This window comes from Rhineura floridana, chromosome 15 (assembly GCF_030035675.1).
Source record: "Rhineura floridana isolate rRhiFlo1 chromosome 15, rRhiFlo1.hap2, whole genome shotgun sequence".
Lineage (NCBI taxonomy): Eukaryota > Metazoa > Chordata > Lepidosauria > Squamata > Rhineuridae > Rhineura > Rhineura floridana.
Genome location: NC_084494.1, coordinates 3,858,350 through 3,875,659, shown reverse-complemented (window position 1 = coordinate 3,875,659; position 17,310 = coordinate 3,858,350). Strand labels below are relative to the sequence as shown.

Below are 17,310 nucleotides of genomic sequence, written 5' to 3'. Positions count from 1 at the left end.
GCATGCTTCTGAAAACCAGTTGCCGGAAGCCTCAGGAGGGGAGAGTGTTCTTGCACTCGGGTCCTGCTTGCGGGCTTCCCCCAGGCACCTGGTTGGCCACTGTGAGAACAGGATGCTAGACTAGATGGGCCACTGGCCTGATCCAGCAGGCTCTTCTTATGTTCTTAATCCTACATGTGCCTGCCAAAGAAAAAACCCGTGAACACAGCTCCAGACTTACGCTGAGGAGATTGGTAGCAAATACTTGCCACTGCAGTTATGAAGTTCCCACCTTACTACTCTGGCCTCGGCCTCCTCCTCCTCTCTCTCTCTGGGTTGCTTGGGCTGCCTGTGGAATGGAGAGGCAGCCCTCACCTCGGGCAACAGATTTTGGGATACCATTAGATGGCAAAACCTGCCTTTGATTTACATGTTCGCCATCCTAGGAAGGGGCACCACTGATATTTTCTGCCTGGAGCATCAAACGTTGTGGGCATTCCGTGGTTCCTCTTGTGCCGCCGCCAAAACTCAGACTGGAGGCTCCTCGAGGCAGAGGTTCATCGTCTGGCGCCTCTGACGCTCGACCCTCCAGACGGGCGGCGTCATGTTCCTCCCTCTTCAGACGACGGGGGGCCGCTGGTAGCAGCCCCGCATGCGCTGAACACGTGTGCTCACCTTGGGCCCCGTTCCTACCCCACCCCCTTTGGGGACCCACCGCCCGGGAGCAAGCAAAGCGGGCGGAGGCGCATTCCCCTCCCAGCGTCCCCAGTTCAGCAGAGCCCCGCGCCAGTCTCTCCACCTCTGGCACCGGAAGGCGAGAAGAGAGGGCGGCCGGCCGCCCTGCCACCTAGCTAGCTAGCCAGCCAGCCACCCCGCCCCCTTCTCCTCCTCTCACCCCCCCCCCGCGGCAGGGTTCTAGTGCCAGCCTTTCCAGGGGCATTGCGGCCGCTTCCGGAGAGCGCGGGGCGGCCCGGGGGCTCCGGTTTCTTGCGCGGTTTATTCTTTGCCCACCCCGCCCGATGCCAGAGCCCCGGCCGGCCGGGGACAGGAGGAACCGGGCGCTGCCACGCGAGGAGAGGAAGGTAAGAGGCGCGCGCCTGGCGGGTCTGGCGGCTGCCGCGGAGATGCTCCGGCATAGAAAGTGAAGGGAGGTGGGGCGCGGGGGGACAGCCGAATTTCGTCGGAAACGGGGGTGGGGGAGGAGTAAAAATCCAGGTTCAGAAGCGTCAGATTTCGGGGAGGGGGCTCAGTTTGGGTGCTTGCAAGACAATCCGTGGCCAGGAAGAAATGCGTGGCTGGACCTGCGAGAAAGAGTTCGTCCGTCCGTCCGTCTGTCGCCCTGGCCTGGGGGGCCGTCTTCGCCTGAGTCAGACATGCCGCCTGAGCTCCTTGTACGGGGCGGGGGATCGGCGGGGGTCTCTCTGAGGCTGCAAACTCCGCCTGTGGAGTTCAAGAAGAAACCGTGCAGCGCTGGAGAGACGGTCGGCCCCGACCCCGAAGCCAGGACGCCTTCCAGAGTCCAAAGAACTCTGCAGCAGCCGGAGCGTTTTGCCTCCCTCCCGTCTAATCTAGCAAACGTGCACCCATGCCTGTTTGGGTGTGTGTGTGCCTTATTTGGGAAAAGAGAAGGTCTCCCTCTGAAAATAATCGCTGGTGGTGCTCAGAGCCAAAGCAGAACATCCATATGGCTTTCCTTTCCCCAGCAACGTAATAGGGGGCCCCATCCACCAGTGCAGCTTCTGTGGGGCTCTTGACGGACGCTGCCCCACAGATCGCCCTAAGGCCGCCGCCTCTGACATCCTGATGCCAGGACCTCCTTGCAGGTGCACTCTGCATGTGGCCCAACTGACCTCTCAAAGTGCTCCTCACAACTGGGTGTGGTTTCAGGTCTTCCTGCCCACCCCCTCTCCTTTCACTACAGTTGGTATTAGTCCAGAGTATTTATCTCTTTACAGTTCTTTGGGCTCTCCCTGCCCTTAAAGAGTATGCACCTCCTCCCCCCCCCCCCACCATTCAGACAGACCCTCCCTTCGGTTGAGCCTTGGGCAGCGAAGAGGCCTCCCATCTGCAACAGCTGCTGCACACCCGCTTCCTCCGGGGGTGACTCTACAATGCTTGCTTGGAAACCAGAGCCCTTCAGTGCCTTTCTTGCCTGCTGTGATATTTTAATCCACCCTCAGCCATCTTGCAGAGCATGCACATGGATTTATGTCTGCACTCTGTTCTGTACATCTGAGGCTGTGTCAGCATTTTCATATTTTTTAAAAAAAGAAAGCTGCCCTCTTTTCAGTGATCAATGACTTACAACAAAATAAATTAGCCTCTAACTGACCCCTTCCCTCAGTCCTGGAGAAGCCTGGCAAAACAAGCAAGCCAACACTCTCAACTCATTTACACTTTGTGGACATACTTGAAGCAATATTCACTTAATACAGCTGCTTTGGTCAGTGTGGCTCCATCTAGGTTCTCCCCACACACACACAATCTTTTCCTGGATGTTATTATTTATACCTATATCTATATCTGTCTTTTGGCATCCATGTACAGTACATGGCACTTTATAAAGAATAAGAGAACAGGTCTCTGCCCCATGAGGGTTACAATCTAGAAAAAGAGTTAATGGAAGCAAATGGTGGAAGGGATGGGAAATGGAGGCAGGAAGAAAGAACAGCTGCAGTTATGTTTACTAGGGATCAGCTACCAAAGGGCGTGGGGGCAAGGAAGATGTCACCAATACTTCAAAAAACCCCAAATTTTGAGGAGGGATTTGAAGGAAATAAGAGAAGCGGCATCACAGATACAGATGTTAAGAACCACAGTCCAACACAGAATTAAGTGGTCTTAAATCTATTAAAATTCATGGGATTAAGTTTAGGGTTAGGGTATCACTAAGCAGCATAAGGGGATCACATTGGGTAGCAAATCTGAAGCACCCTTAAGAGCCAGTGGGGTGTAATGGGAGACCTGGGAGATCAGGGTTCAAATCCCCACCCAGCAATGAATCGCACTGGGTGGCCTTGGGCCAGTCACTGCCTTTCAGCCTAACCTACCTTACAGGGTTGTTGTGAGGATGAAATTGAGAGGGGGAGACCCATGTACACAACTTTGAGCTCCTTGGAGGAAAGGTGGTATATAAACAGGAGTGTAGTTGTGCAGAGTCTCAGGGGGTCTTAGACCCTTTACTTTTTTGGGACTCAGGTCCCAGCGCGGTCCCTATGTCTCGAGTGTCCTATGAGCATGAAAGGGGAGTGTGTGAGCCACTGAAAGTCTCCTAACTTGCTTCCTTGTTGTTTTCTGCTGATTGGAGCCAATTGGAGTTCTTATTAGCTCCTACTTGAGAAAGCCAAGCTGTGGAGAGTGAAAATTCTGTAACTGCAGAAGAAGAAACAGTGAATCCTGATAATGGCATCCCATCTACATCATCAAGCACTTTGGTAAAAGCAGGAGACAAACGTGTAGACACTGAATTCAGCAATCCAAGTAATATCTCTGACAGTGAGAAAGGACAGCCAAATGGTGACAGTGACAGAGAAGCAGAAAGCAGGATTCAAGCCTGGACAGATTATTCTGTAATCTTAGGAGGAGTGTGGCTGTGACTATTATGAAAGGAACCTGCACTTCTGAAATTGTCACTGCACGACTGTATATAAATGTAATAAATAATGAGTAGAAGACTTGACAGTGATTTAATTTATTGTTAAAGTTTTACTGCCAAGATAGAAAGCAGATTTTGTTTTATTTTTATTCCTGTCTCAGGCACCAAAATGTCTTCCACCATCCCTGGTTAGCCACATTGAACTCCATGTCTATGGGCTTGTTCACATGTTACACTGAAGAAAGGTACAAGCTGTCTCTACACATGTAGAAGTGATTGTGTGAAACAGTGCATACTTTTGATTTGTACAGCTCAGCTATCGCGTACACATTTGTCACAAACTGTCCACCAGGATATATTCTAAGCTTTTTTCCCATTGTACAAGCAGCCAGCACACTGCCCGCCCCCAAACCAATCAAGCAATTTGTCCCATAATATACTATCAGCAGGGCTTTTTTGTGACAGTACTTGCCACCAGTACAGAGTGCCTGCACCTCTTTTTTGTGCTGGCAGCCACAGTCCTTTTACCAATATATAAGTACCGGGCACCTGTTTTTTTTTTACGAGAAAAGCACTGACTAGTAGTATAAGGGTTGTGAAGATTTGAAAGGAACCAGTATTTATCTTCATTTTCTATTCTTATCTTTTCTCATCTATTTCTTTTTTAGAAACTACCCAGCTCCTTACTAAATCCCATATGCTCAACTGCACAAAATTTGCTTCACACTGCACAAAATGTGTCTATCTGTTCATTAGAATAAACCTTGCTGTGCAGTCATTGAACTTAATTGTATGAGTGTACAGTTCCAACGGCTTTTGGACACAGGCATACAGAGTGTACACTCATTGAACGTAACATGTGAACACCATGACTGAGGCCATTAAGCGAAAGATGGGAGGGGACGGAGGAATTTCACATATTTTAAATAACCATGTCTTTATCTATTTAAAGAAAGATTCCAGTTTCAAAACACCTAGACTATGCATTGACGCAAGAAGCAGCTGCTGCTTCTGCTGCCCACTGAAACGATAAAGCTTCACCCACAACAACACCAGCACTGCCAGCAAGCACGCACTCACCTTAAAAAAACTCACTAGCAGCATTTGGCTTTTTAAAGGGTGGGCACAGTGTGCTAGCATGGCATAGTGACTATGAGTGTGAGTTTTGAATTATTAGGAAGTAGCTGGTTCAAATCTAGACTCAGCCCTGGACTTGGCTTAAGCAAGCAAGCCACTGTCTCACAGGACCAATCATGAGATCCATAACTGGCTTCCCTGCTGGTTTTTTAATAGTTCAGTAGAGTGAAGGGTTCATTCTGGTTGGGAATGCAGTGCTGGGGTTGGTGGTGGGTGGGAGAGTATTTAAGCTGTTATTTTCTCAATGAAAAAAAGTTTGTTATTTGCCCCATGGGGTGCCATGGTCCCAGTTTGTTTCTTCTCCATCTACACAGCTGCTATTAAGTTTTTAAAACAACACAAAACCAGGAAATCTGGTCATGAATTTCCCACAGCCATGGTAAGTGGCGGTAACGCAGCTGAAAGCTCTGCCCATGGCCAGAGTTCGATTCAAATGGAAGGAGGAAGTCAAATCTCCAGTAAAAGGGGTCGAGGTCCACTCAGCCTTCCATCCATCCGTGGTCAGTAAAATGAGTACCTGGCAATCCCACCCCATATATACGGTCTGCTTAGTAAACGTCGCAAGACTTCACCCTAAGAGTCGGAAACAACTCGCACTATAAGCGCGGGGACACCTTTACCTTTTTACCTTACAGCAACAGCAGTGGTAGACTACTTTATCAGGACCAAATGAAAAAAGTCCTTGTGATTTTCTTTAAAACCTTGTCGTAATAAATATTTTATACAACTTTGTTTCTGGATTTTTTTCTGATGCAACCAATGTGGATGTCTGCAGTCTCTGTCTACTTAACAGGGTTGTAATGAGTATTAATAGTAAGATAATGTATATGAAACACAATACAAATTGTGTGTGTGCTGGAGAACCAATGCATTCATTAGCATCCTACAGAGAAATGTTTAACTTGGTGAGGAAAAATGGCAGCTCTAGCAGCACATACTAATATGTTATGACATCACATCACATAACCCAAGGCATCCACAACAGGCAAAAGAGAGAGGAAACACAGGGGCAGTGATTTACCAGAAAATAGGAACTAACCCAGGCAAACAGGGTAAACCTGGGAGTATATGTTGATGAATAAATGATTGTTAAATTATTTACATTAATGAAAGCTGATTTTAATAAGTTCAGAAAAGTGCTAGGTAGGATTCCAAGGTTGAATGTACTAATAGGGAAAGGATCCCAAGATGTGTGGGAGAAGCTGAAGAAAGACTTTCTAAGAGCACAATCACAAACAATTCCAATTAGAAAGAAAAATGTGATATGTCTAAAAAAATAAATGTGGCTGCAGAAAAAGCTTTATGAGGAACTGAAAGAGGAGGACAGCTCACCATGGTTGAATACAGATTAGTAGCCCAGACGTGTAGGGACATTGTCAGGAAATCTTAAACTCAGAATGAGCTAAGGCTGGTGAGGGATTGGAGCAATTTTTGAAAAGGGCCATTTCAGGTATGCATGAAGCAAGAGGAAGGAAATGGTTACAACCACTGCTCAGTAAGGGTGATGAAACTATGGATGAAGAAAAGAAAGCAGAAGGCTAAACTCTGTTTTGCCTCTGTCTACCTCCAAAGAGTGTGCAACTTGCATAAAAAGTGCAACTGGTGAGGGGCCAGGGTTGTACTTCCAAGACTGATAAGGAGTAGGTCAGGAAGTTCCTAGCTACCATAAATGGGTCCAGGTTTTCAGGATCAGATGAATGGCATCTGAGCATACTAAAAGAACTTGCTGGTGTACTCTCAGTCTCTGTCTATCATCTTTTGGGATCCCTGCCTAACAGGTGAGGTGCAAGATAAGCAAGTGTTCCAATATTCAAAAAGGGGGCAAAGGAAGGTCTGAGAAATTACAGACTGGTCAGTCTGACCTTGATATTGGGAAAGATACTAGAAGAGATTATAAAGATGTCAAATTTGTAAGTATCTTGATGATGACACAGTGATTAGCAGGAGTCAGTGTAGATTTGTCAAGAATAAATCCTGCCAAACTAATCTTGTATCTTTTTTTGATTGGATATCTAACTAGTTTGGTGTATTATAGGGATGCTATGGACATCATTTATCTTGATTTCCTCAAAGCATTTGATGAAGTCCCTCATGATACTTTAGTCTGCAAACTGGTTAAATGTGGGCTAGTTAATGGTACCTACCGCCAGATGGATTCACAGCAGACTGAAACACTAAAGTCAACGAGCGCTCATCAACCATGAAGGAGGTTTTAAGTGACTGCAGCATTCTGTCCTGGGCCCGAGAGGACTCTTCAGCATTTTTATGAATAAACTTTAGATGAAGAAGTGGAAACAGTCTTTATCAAATTTTCAGATGAGAGGACTAAAATTCAAAGTGACCTCAACAGAATGGGAAGCTGGGCTGAAATTAATAAAATGAACAAGCGGATATGAATGCAAAGTTCTGCATTTAGCCCACACCCCCAGAATAAAATGCACAGGTATAGGATGCTCTGAGAACCAGTGTGGTGTAGTGGTTAGAGTGTCAGACTATGACCTGGGAGACCAGGGTTTGAATCCCCACACAGCCATGAAGCTCACTGAGTGACCCAGTCACTGCCTCTCAGCCTCAGAGGAAGGCAATGGTAAACCACCACTAAATACCATTTACCATGAAAACCCTAGTCGTAGGGTCGACTTGAAGGCAGTCCATTTCCATTTCCATAGGATGCTCAACTGGTCATTAGAAGGTGTTGCTTTAAGAACTGCTGCCCAGGCTTGTTTTTTCCCCCTCCTTCCTCCCCATCCCTTCCTTTGTGTGCTATATCTTTTAGATTGTAAGTCTGAGGGCTGGGACCACCTTACTGCTGAGCTTTGTAAGCTGCCCTGGGAGCCTTTTGGGCTTAAGAGTGGAGTAAAAATTCTTGAACTATTTACTTATTTATTTATTATTTGATTTATACTCTGCTCTTCCTCCTGGCAGGAGCCCAGGGCAGCAATTAATTAGCTGTAGTTGATCACAAGCTGAACATGAGTCAGCCACGTGATGCAGCTACAAAAAAAGGCTAATACAATTTCAGGTTGCTTTAAAAGAACCATAGTTTCCAAATAATCGAAAGTAACAGCACCACTTTATTCAGTACTAATCAGACCAAATCAGTGGTACTGCCTGTGCCCAGTTCTGGGTGTAACAATTTAAGGACATAGATAAATTGGAATCGGTTCAGAACAGTAGGACTGAAAAGTGAAGATGGCAGCAAGTGGTACCTCCCAGGCTTGATGAGGTTATGAATGTTTTAGGGGAACTAGCTGGGTGAGAAGCTAACTTCTCAGCCTTTGGTTCCATCAAAGCATCAGTTTCTTCAGTGCTTTCCACAGCTACAGAGTTCTGGGTTTTACTCAGCTCAGGAATAACACGCCTGCTTCTCAAATGCCTATCTATGCTTGTGGAGCTCTATCCCTTCAGGAGTTTATAGGTCTGATTCACCGCTTGCTTTTTATTTTCAGGGAAGTGATGGCAAACTCCAACCCTGCTCTGGAACTAGACAATGCAGAAGCCTTCTCAGAGCAAAGTGCTGGGGATGCAGGGACAATCTTAGAGCTTGATGGAGAAGACATCCCCGGGATACTGAATATGGATCCCATCAACCTACCACTGTTTCAAACTACAGGAGTCACAGATTCCCCAGTGGAGCTGCAGGAAGCCATCACAGACCAGGAACTACATGCCGTGGAGCTCCAACATATGAGCATCGAGGATCTCGGAGAGCGTTTTCAGAAGTGCATTGAAGCAGTGGAAGAGCTAGAGGGGGAGAGGGACCAGCTTATTCAGGAACTGATGCTCCTACGGGAACCAGTCCTTGAGGAAATCAAACAAGCCCATGAAGAGATCCTTGAAGCCTACCGGCTGCATGCCAAAGTGGAGCTTGAAAGAGACAACCTGCGGGATGAAATTCGGCAAGTGAAGTGGAAGCTGTTTAGGGTGACACGGGAATGTGTGGCATGCCAGTATCAGCTGGAAACCAGGAGGCATGATGTGGCCCAGTACACTGTCTGCCGGGAAGGACTAGAAAGCAGGGTCCACCAGCTCTCAGAGGAGCTATCCCAATTGAGAGAGACTTGCGAGAAAGAGAAGGAACAGCTCAGTGAGTACCTGAAGGCCCCGAGGCCCCGAAGGAACAGCTGCTACCTCCAGGAGACCCGGCGGCTTTCCATGGAGTTTGAGAGCTTTGTGGCAGAGAGCCATCAGGGCCTGGAAGACCTTTATGAGCCTAAGCTGATGCGCCTCTTAGAAAGGAGAGAAACCAGCAGAAAGACTTTGCAAAAGACACAGGGCGAGATCCATAGACTGAAGGAAACTCTAAGACCACTGCAAGGAGAGGTCAGCAAGCTACTGCTGCAGAACAAGAACCTGGAGGAGCAGATCCTGCTCATTAAGCAAAAGCGGGATGAAGAAGTCCTTCAATATAAGGTATGTCTCATGGCACCCTTTCCCCAACCTGGTACCCTCTAGACATTTTGGATTCCAACTCACATCAGCCCCAGCGAGATAGCCAATGGTGAGAGATGATTGAAATCATGGTCCAAAGCATCTGGAGGACACCAGGTTGGGAAAGGCTGTCTTAGGGCCTTGCATGCTCCTCTCTTCCAGAGCTAGTTGCCAAGCAGGTTGATGCAGCACTTGTCTGTCTGATGATGTGCTGTCTGCTATGATGCAGCCTCCATAATCTGTGAGCTAAAACATACTGTCAGGAGAATCTTGTGGTGCTGCTGTTGTCAGCCTGTACCATGGAATCTCCTGTCTGCTCCTTCGGATATAGATATATCTGGCTAAAGGGAGAGATAAAGAGGGAGGGAGCAAGCTGTACCTTTTCCTTCCTATATATATAAAAGCACCATTAAAAAACTAGCATGTCAGGGAGAAGACTATTAATATTATATATTCAGGATGTTTTTCATATGAAGAAGCACTCAGAGATGTGATCCCTTACTTGTAATCCAAAATGGCACAAACTGGCTCCCAACCAGAGAAGCTCAGGACTCAAAGACTGGATTTTGCACAGAGCTTTACTCCAGAGGTTTGCACAGGTGTATACCATCAAAATATGCGAGGCATGAATCAGGATACAGAATACCAGCAGGTGCGCTAGGCTGTGGAAGCAAAAGAAAGTTGTTGCAACGAAAGGTCTTACCTCAAGACACTCCAAATAAAAGAGGGGGAACGGGCATGAGCTAAACACTTGCATAAGCTAAATCTAGCACTTTCCACTCTTTGAAGCAAGGCAGGAACTTCTCCTGGGAACAGAGGATGGTTTGTCAAGTTGTAACCATCTTTTGTCTCACCTGTGTGACCTTGGGGAAACTGTCAGCTCTGAGTCTGTGAGAGATTTTCTCTCTGGAATTGTCCAGCAGATTCCTTAAGGTCTGGCTGCTGCATGAATGAGTCTGGGCTAGGTGCCAGCAATGAGGATAGGTTACATTCCTCACTCTCCACTGCAGGCAAGGGGGGCTGCTGAAGCCTTTGTCAGCAGAAATGCTAACAGGACCACTAGGCACAGGGCTGACAGAGGTATCAGGAAGCCTTTCGTCCATGGCCTCACCAGATCTTTCTCCAACATCTGCAACCCCCTCCCCATTCTCCCAATCCTGCCAAAAGTTCTCCATGGGGCCCATGACATCAATTACCAGAAGCAGCAGCAAATTCTTTTTCTATATGCTTCAAGCTAGTTAGTAATCATTAGCAATATGGACACTATTCTCAATACTTATTCTGTTTAAATTTGTTAATCCCTCATGGTGAGCGCATGAGACGATAGCCCCACAACTGTGAAACTTTCTTACAGTTAACATGTGCTTCACCCCTTCAGGTCTGACATTCAAGAAGGCCTTCACACTTTTTTTTTTTAACTATTGCCTTTCGTTCAGACAGCGGAGGGGAACTTCCAGCCCACCAGGCCTCCCCATTTGACCCATGAGCCATTTTGGCCAACCCACACTCACCTGTCCTAACCTGATGTGACATGTGTCATGGACCTGTTCTAAACTGGACTCAGTCCATCCCAGGACTCAGCTTCCAAAACCCAGGGAAATTGATCCTGGCAAAGATTCCCCTTGTTAGGGCTGAGTAAGCCAACAACAGCCCTGCAAGGTAGGTAGACTGCCACCACCCCTTAAACTGGTTAACCGCTCTGACTCAAGGGGAAACCCAGAGCCCAGAACTAAACCTGCCAAGGATTCCAAAAGACGAGCCAAAAGAGCACTCCTTGTCTTGGAGCCTTAGGCAATAACCTAATACACGGTAGTCTGTGGGCAAGTAGCCAAGGTACAAGATTCAGAGCCAATTTCCCCCTACAATGAACACACACTGGTAAACAGAAGTAGCTTTATTTAATAAAATATAAGTGCACAGTAATAGCAGCAAAACGGTTCCTTAATCACACCCAAAAGGGGCCAGGTACAATACAGAGAGTTCAATCACAAAACAAAACAATAAATCTATCTAACCTGTTCTATACTTACAAAGAGGTATTTGTTGTATGGTCCCACATCTCCTCAGAGATACACAGCTTGGGTAGTAGATGGAAATGGAACCCACACAGGTACTGTATCCACCTATAGGCAAGATGGAACCCAGCGGAACAAAGGCTATACTTATGGAAAAGTCCTTAGTTAACAGTCTGGAACTAATTAGCCAATCAAGGGGCTTTCCCATGATGTAATATTCTTCAAGTCTTCGTGCCTAACCGGCACATACACCCAACCATTCCCAGGCCAGGCCAACCTTGGGTACTAAGCTCTTCACAGATAAGCAGGTGTTCTCCTCAGGACTCCTAATTAACTTCAGCTGGGAAACAAAACTGCAAAATCATTGTTCTCCACAAAGGCCCCATTTCTAGACAAGATGAATTCCACAGTTCTTTGCACAAGAGCCATGTTATATTCAAGCTTTCTTGACAATATGTATAACATCAGGTGTGGGGCAGGTAAAGATGCTGCTGAGCTTGAAAAGGGGGTTGAAGGCACTGACTAGCAGCTGATTGGTGCCACCTGCAAAGTTTATTATTTTATTTATTTAAAATATTTCTATCCCGCCCTTCTACCCTATAATAGGGCACTCAGGGTGGCTTACAAAAGTAAAACCAAACACGTACATAATAAAATTGTAAACAATAAAATCACAAAAACATTAAAATAAAATAAATTACATAAAATACAATTAAAATACATAAAATACTATATATATAAATTATTTATTTATTACATTTATAGCCCACCTTTCTTTTCATCATAGAAACCCAAGGCGGCTTACATATGGTTCCCAGGTGGTCTCCCATCCAGGCACCGCCCAGACGTGACCCTGCTTAGCTTTAGTAGAGTGCTAGCCTCACATGCCTTCAGACCAGAGCCTGGGACCACCCATGCACCCCCCACACACACACAGAGTGGTACTAAAGGGGACTACAAGAGTAAAATTTAATGTAGAAGGTATAAAAGTGCTGAACTTTTGCCTGTGTGGCTCAATTTCAAACCATCACCTCATGTCACTGCAGGTAAACAACTCCATCCACCTGCCAAACTTGTCCTGCGAGGGATGGGGGGAGATAAGGACCTATGCTCCCATGCACATACTACCATGCATACACACATTAAGCCTCTGCACATGCTACATGCATACTCATACATCCATTCTCTCAATGTAAGGGCGGGATAATTAATAAGTCTTGAAGAATGATCCTATTGGAGCCAACAGGCAAGTTTTTTTCAAGCCTAAATTCAGCTGTGGGGAGGGGGTTGCATCTAACCCTTCCCTCCCCAGCAATGATCATTCCAAAACAGTTCCCTATGCTACATTTACTGTAACACATACTTAAATATATTATATGAACACATAATTTATAAGGAATCAATATAAAGAAGGGTTGTGGCTCAGTGGCGGAACAGCTGCTTAGCATATGCAGAAGGTCCAGGTTCTGTTTCAGCCATCTCCAGTTAGGGCTGGGAGTGTCTCCTGCCTGAAACTTGGAATGCTGTTGCCAGCCAATGAGTGTTTGCTCCATCTAGTTCAGTATCGGCAATGGTCTGACTCAGAAGAATACAGCTTCCTGTCTTAAGGGAATAATAGAATAGTAGAGTTGGAAGGGGCCTCTAAGGCCATCAAGTCCAACCCCCTGCTTAATGCAGGAATCCAAATCAAAGCATTCCAGACAGATGGCTGTCCAGCTGCCTCTTGAACGCCTCCAGTGTCAGAGAGCCCACTACCTCTCTAGGTCATTGGTTCCATTGTCGTTTGGCTCTAACAGTTAGGAAGTTTTTCCTGATGTCCAGTCGAAATCTGGCTTCCTGCAGCTTGAGCCCCTAATTCCATGTCCTGCTATGGAAGAGCCATAGCTCAGTGGTAGAACACCTGCTTTGCATGCAGAAGGTCCCAGGTTCAATCAGGCCCATAGCCAGCCAAAAACTTTAGGGGTCAGAACATTTTTTTCTGTAATAAATTATTTATGTTTTTGTAAAAAAATAATTAGACCCACACCCCAGCTACGGGTCTGGGTTCAATCCCTGGCATCTCCAGGTACGTAGGACTGCCTGAAACCCTAGAGCTGCTGACAGTTGATGTAGACACCACCTGCTTAGATGGGCCAATTGTCTGACTCCAAATAAGTACATCCTGCGGTCTGTACTGTGACCTGTAGTGAAGGGTCCTATTTCACATGGATTAGGCAAATGCCTGCAGGACAGATCTGTCAGTTGCTCTGAGCCATAAACTGCTAAATAGAATCTCCACCTTCAGAGCCAGTGTGCTTTAGAATATGAGTAGGTGGTACTAGTGCAACAAGGGAACGTTCCTAGAGGCATTCAGTTGGCCACTCTGAAAACAAAAGAGTCGGCTATGCAGACCTTTCACGTAATCTGCCAACACAGTCAGACTAGGAGACAAAATGAGACAGCTGGTATAGCACAGTGGGGAGGAGAGCCTGGCTGGCAGTCCAGAGTCTGTGAGTTCAAATCCCCACTTGTGTCTCCTGGGCGTCAAGGGCCAGCTAAAGGTCCCCCCACAGTGAGTGGCTCAGGGGTTATGTGCCCTGCCACCTGTGCAGCCGTGGGCAAGCTGCATAGTCCCAAGCAGCCCAGGTGCCCCCCAGCTGGCAGTTGCAGACAAGGAAGGGGCTGGCTTGTGCAGCTGCGGCAAGCTGAGCAGGCCCTAGCCAGTTGGGGAGGACTAGCCTCAGAGGGAGGCAATGGGAAACCCCCTCTGAATACTGCTTACCATGAAAACCCTAGTCATAGGGTAGCCATAAGTTGGGATCGACTTGAAGGCAGTCCTTTTCCATTTCCAAGCCCTGAAGAGGATCTCAGTTCTCACAACATAAAGTGTAAAAACATTCTGGGCAGAGAGGCAATGTCAGTTTGTATACTTTATCAAGCTATCACCAGTTTTATTAAAATTGCATTATTACTTATGTGCATTTTAATTGATTAACCCTTCATCAATTGGATCTGTTTATATTTGCATTTAAGTAACATTAGTTCTGAAGGAGAAAAATATACTCTTTGTTTTTAGATGGTACACACTAGTCTCAGCAGGCAGAACCCTCCTAGAAGGTGCATGTGTGAAAAGGGGAGATGCCTCTTTTGAAATGGCATCTGCTACCCTCAATTTCTCTGAGTACTTATATTAAATCGTTTTTTTAAAAAAATCTGATGCCCAGCTAATTGAGAGCAACTTTTTGATTACAAGGATTATAATCAATTAATGTAACCGACTAAATGCTGTAACCTTCGTTCACTTGTGTTATCCACAAGAATCCTGGGAAATGAAGTTTATTAAGGGTGCTGGGAATTGTAGCTATGAGTGGTAAACTACAGTCCCAGGATTCTTTGGGGAAAATCATGTGTTTTAAGAGTGGGGAGGACAGCCTGGCTGGGGGTCCAGAGTCTGTGAGTTCCAATCTCCGCTCGTGTCTCCTGGTGTCAAGGGCCAGCTAAAGATCACCCCCACAGCGAGTGGCTCAGGGGTTACGTGCCCTGCCACCTGGGCAGCCATGGGCAAACTGCAGGTGGCAGTTGCAGACAAGGAAGGGGCTGGCTTGTGCAGCTGTGGCAGCTGAGCAGGCCCTAGCCAGCTGGGGAGGACTAGCCTCAGGGAGGCAGTGGTAAACCCCCTCGGAAGACTGCTTACCATGAAATCCCTAGGGTAGCCATAAGTTGGGATTGACTTGAAGGCAGTCCATTTCCATTAAAAATGAGAGCCACTTTTAAATGGCCATCCTAGGATGCAGCAAGAGTCTAGCCAGGATCTATATTACTACATCCAGAGAACAGGCTTCATACTAATCAGCAGCCACCCAGACATTGCTCTGTGCTGTGGCTGCTGCCGCCACCATCTACAGCACCGACCAGACTCACTTGCCACCCTTGACTGATGTTAAAAGGTTTGCCCATCATGAGTGTTTTGTAATCACAGAGGCAGTCTGCAGGAACCAAGAGAGAGACAAGAGTCCCTATCGCACAGGTGACTGATCCCCTTTTTCTCCCCTTCTACTCACATATGCAAGCTCTTCCAAGCAGGGACGCCAACAGGATTTCCTGGGCCCGGTACACTGTTGGGCCCCAGATGTTTCCACTCACATCCCTGCAATCTATTGGCTTGGAAGAACTGCTGCTTATGTATGTGTATTGCCAATAAGGACAGTTATTTCGAATGCACAGTCTTGAGAGTTCCTGCCCTCACAAGGCATTTCACAACGGTTATAAATGTTCAAAACCCATAATCATATAACAGATAATTATTATTAAATAACATTTAAACATTAAAAGAACATAAAAATATAGCAGTAGCTTAAAAAGATTCACAAAAATGGTTCAAGCATCATAATAATTAAATCACGCTTAAACATTAAAATATTAAAAGACAGTAGCAGCTAAAAAAACTTCAGATTTCAAACAGGGAAATAAACAGTCTTAAGTTCGTTATGAATAAGAACAGTATTCGACATATATTTCTGAAAAAGAGCACACACACACACATATAGCTTTAATGGCAACAATTTACAGCTAAGATACCAACAACAAAGAAGTCTGCAAAAAAATCAGATTGGGAGTGGAGGGGAGAGAGAAAGATTAACAGCACAATCTTATGTCTACTCGAGAGCTCCACTGACTTAGAGCACAATTCTAACTATGACGACGCAGAAGTAAGTCCTATTGAATTTGAAGGGGTGATACAGCACTATAAATCAACACATACACACAGACAGGAAAGCAGCCATCCCATCCCTCATGCTTTGGTTGCTACATTACACTCCTGGTTTTTTACAACAAGCAACCCTCTTTGCAAAGTGTTCAGTTTGCATTTGCCATTTTTTTTTGTTGGGATTAAGGGGATTTGTTTAGTTATTTATTGCATTTATATCCCACCTTTTTCTCCAAGGAGCACAAGGTGGCATACAGTTCTCTCCTCCTCATTTAATCCTCACAACAACCCTGTGAGGTAGGCTTGACTGATAGGCAGTGACTGGCCCAAGGTCACCTACTGAGCTTCATTGCCAAGTGGGGATTTGGACCCAGATCTCCCAGGTGCCACTCCAACTCTCCAGTCCTATTTTTAAGCCATTAGGCAGGGTTTACTTCAGCAGAGGGACAGATTACATTTTGGCGTCTAATTTTCTTTCTAGAGCAGTTAGAAAGTTGCTGTTTTATGCAGAGCTTGGAAAAGTTACTTTTTTGAACTACAACTCCCATCAGCCCAATCCAGTGGCCATGCTGGCTGGGGCTGATGGGCGTTGTAGTTTTAAAAAGTAAATTTTCCAAGCTCTGGAATTGAAAGCTAAGAGTCCAGACTCCCTGCTGGCCCCGTGCTTGGGAGAAACCAACCCTTTTTTACCCATCTGTCAGCAGCCCTGCTTCCAAGACTTGGATTTTATAACCCCTTCCATTATTATGCTGCAGTCTTTGGCAGGTTTTCACCAAGAAAACATGGTGCAGGATCTGTGGGGAAAACGTCAAGCTACCTGCTTGCTCCTTCTTTTAACTTTTTTTAAAAAGGCTGAAGGAGGCTCAACATACTGGTTTCTCTAGCATTTTTAATTTCCTCCTCTACTTACCTTATACAAAAATGGGAAATGGTCTGTCCCAGTTTTTCTGTTTATCTCTTTTAAGTTAAACCCATGGTTTGTTTTTTATGTTTGCCACCCTGGACTCCTCTGGAATATAAATTCAATAAATAAACAAAATAAATAAATAATAGCTAACTCCTAGTTCGGGTGTAGGGCAGGTCCAACTCCTCAGCAGATATTTTTGCACCCCCCATCTCTCTTTCTCCCTCACACACACAGAGAGCTGAAATGGGCAGAACCCTGATGGAAATGCCTGTCACTCCCCCTCTAGTCATTTGATGACCTGAGAGACTGATAACACACAGTGTGGACATTTTTGCTCACACCCCCTGCTGGCATGTGTCCTACAGGATTGGCCAGGAGTGAATGCGGTCCTTACTCCAGAAAAGGTTAACCACTCCTGGTTTAAACCATGTGATTCAGTCCCTCTCTGGAACCACACAAGTAGCTGCCTATTTTTGTGACAAGGCAAGCAAGAAGCATTCAATGGGTAGGATTTGTCTATTACACATTCAGCCAAACGGGATCCCTGAAGGCAACTCTT

General features: G+C 46.1%; 1 protein-coding gene across 1 annotated transcript in view; it reads left to right on the top strand.

Annotated features, from left to right (window-relative positions):
- Nucleotides 1-733: 733 nt before the first annotated feature.
- Nucleotides 734-17,310, top strand: part of LOC133370357 (protein archease-like) — a 60,450-nt gene continuing 43,873 nt past the window's right edge. The window contains exons 1-2 of the mRNA XM_061596557.1: nt 734-1,061; nt 8,161-9,124. Coding sequence (XP_061452541.1) covers nt 8,168-9,124 — 957 coding nt within the window. The 5' untranslated portion in view covers nt 734-1,061; nt 8,161-8,167. The remainder of the gene's footprint in view (nt 1,062-8,160; nt 9,125-17,310) is intronic.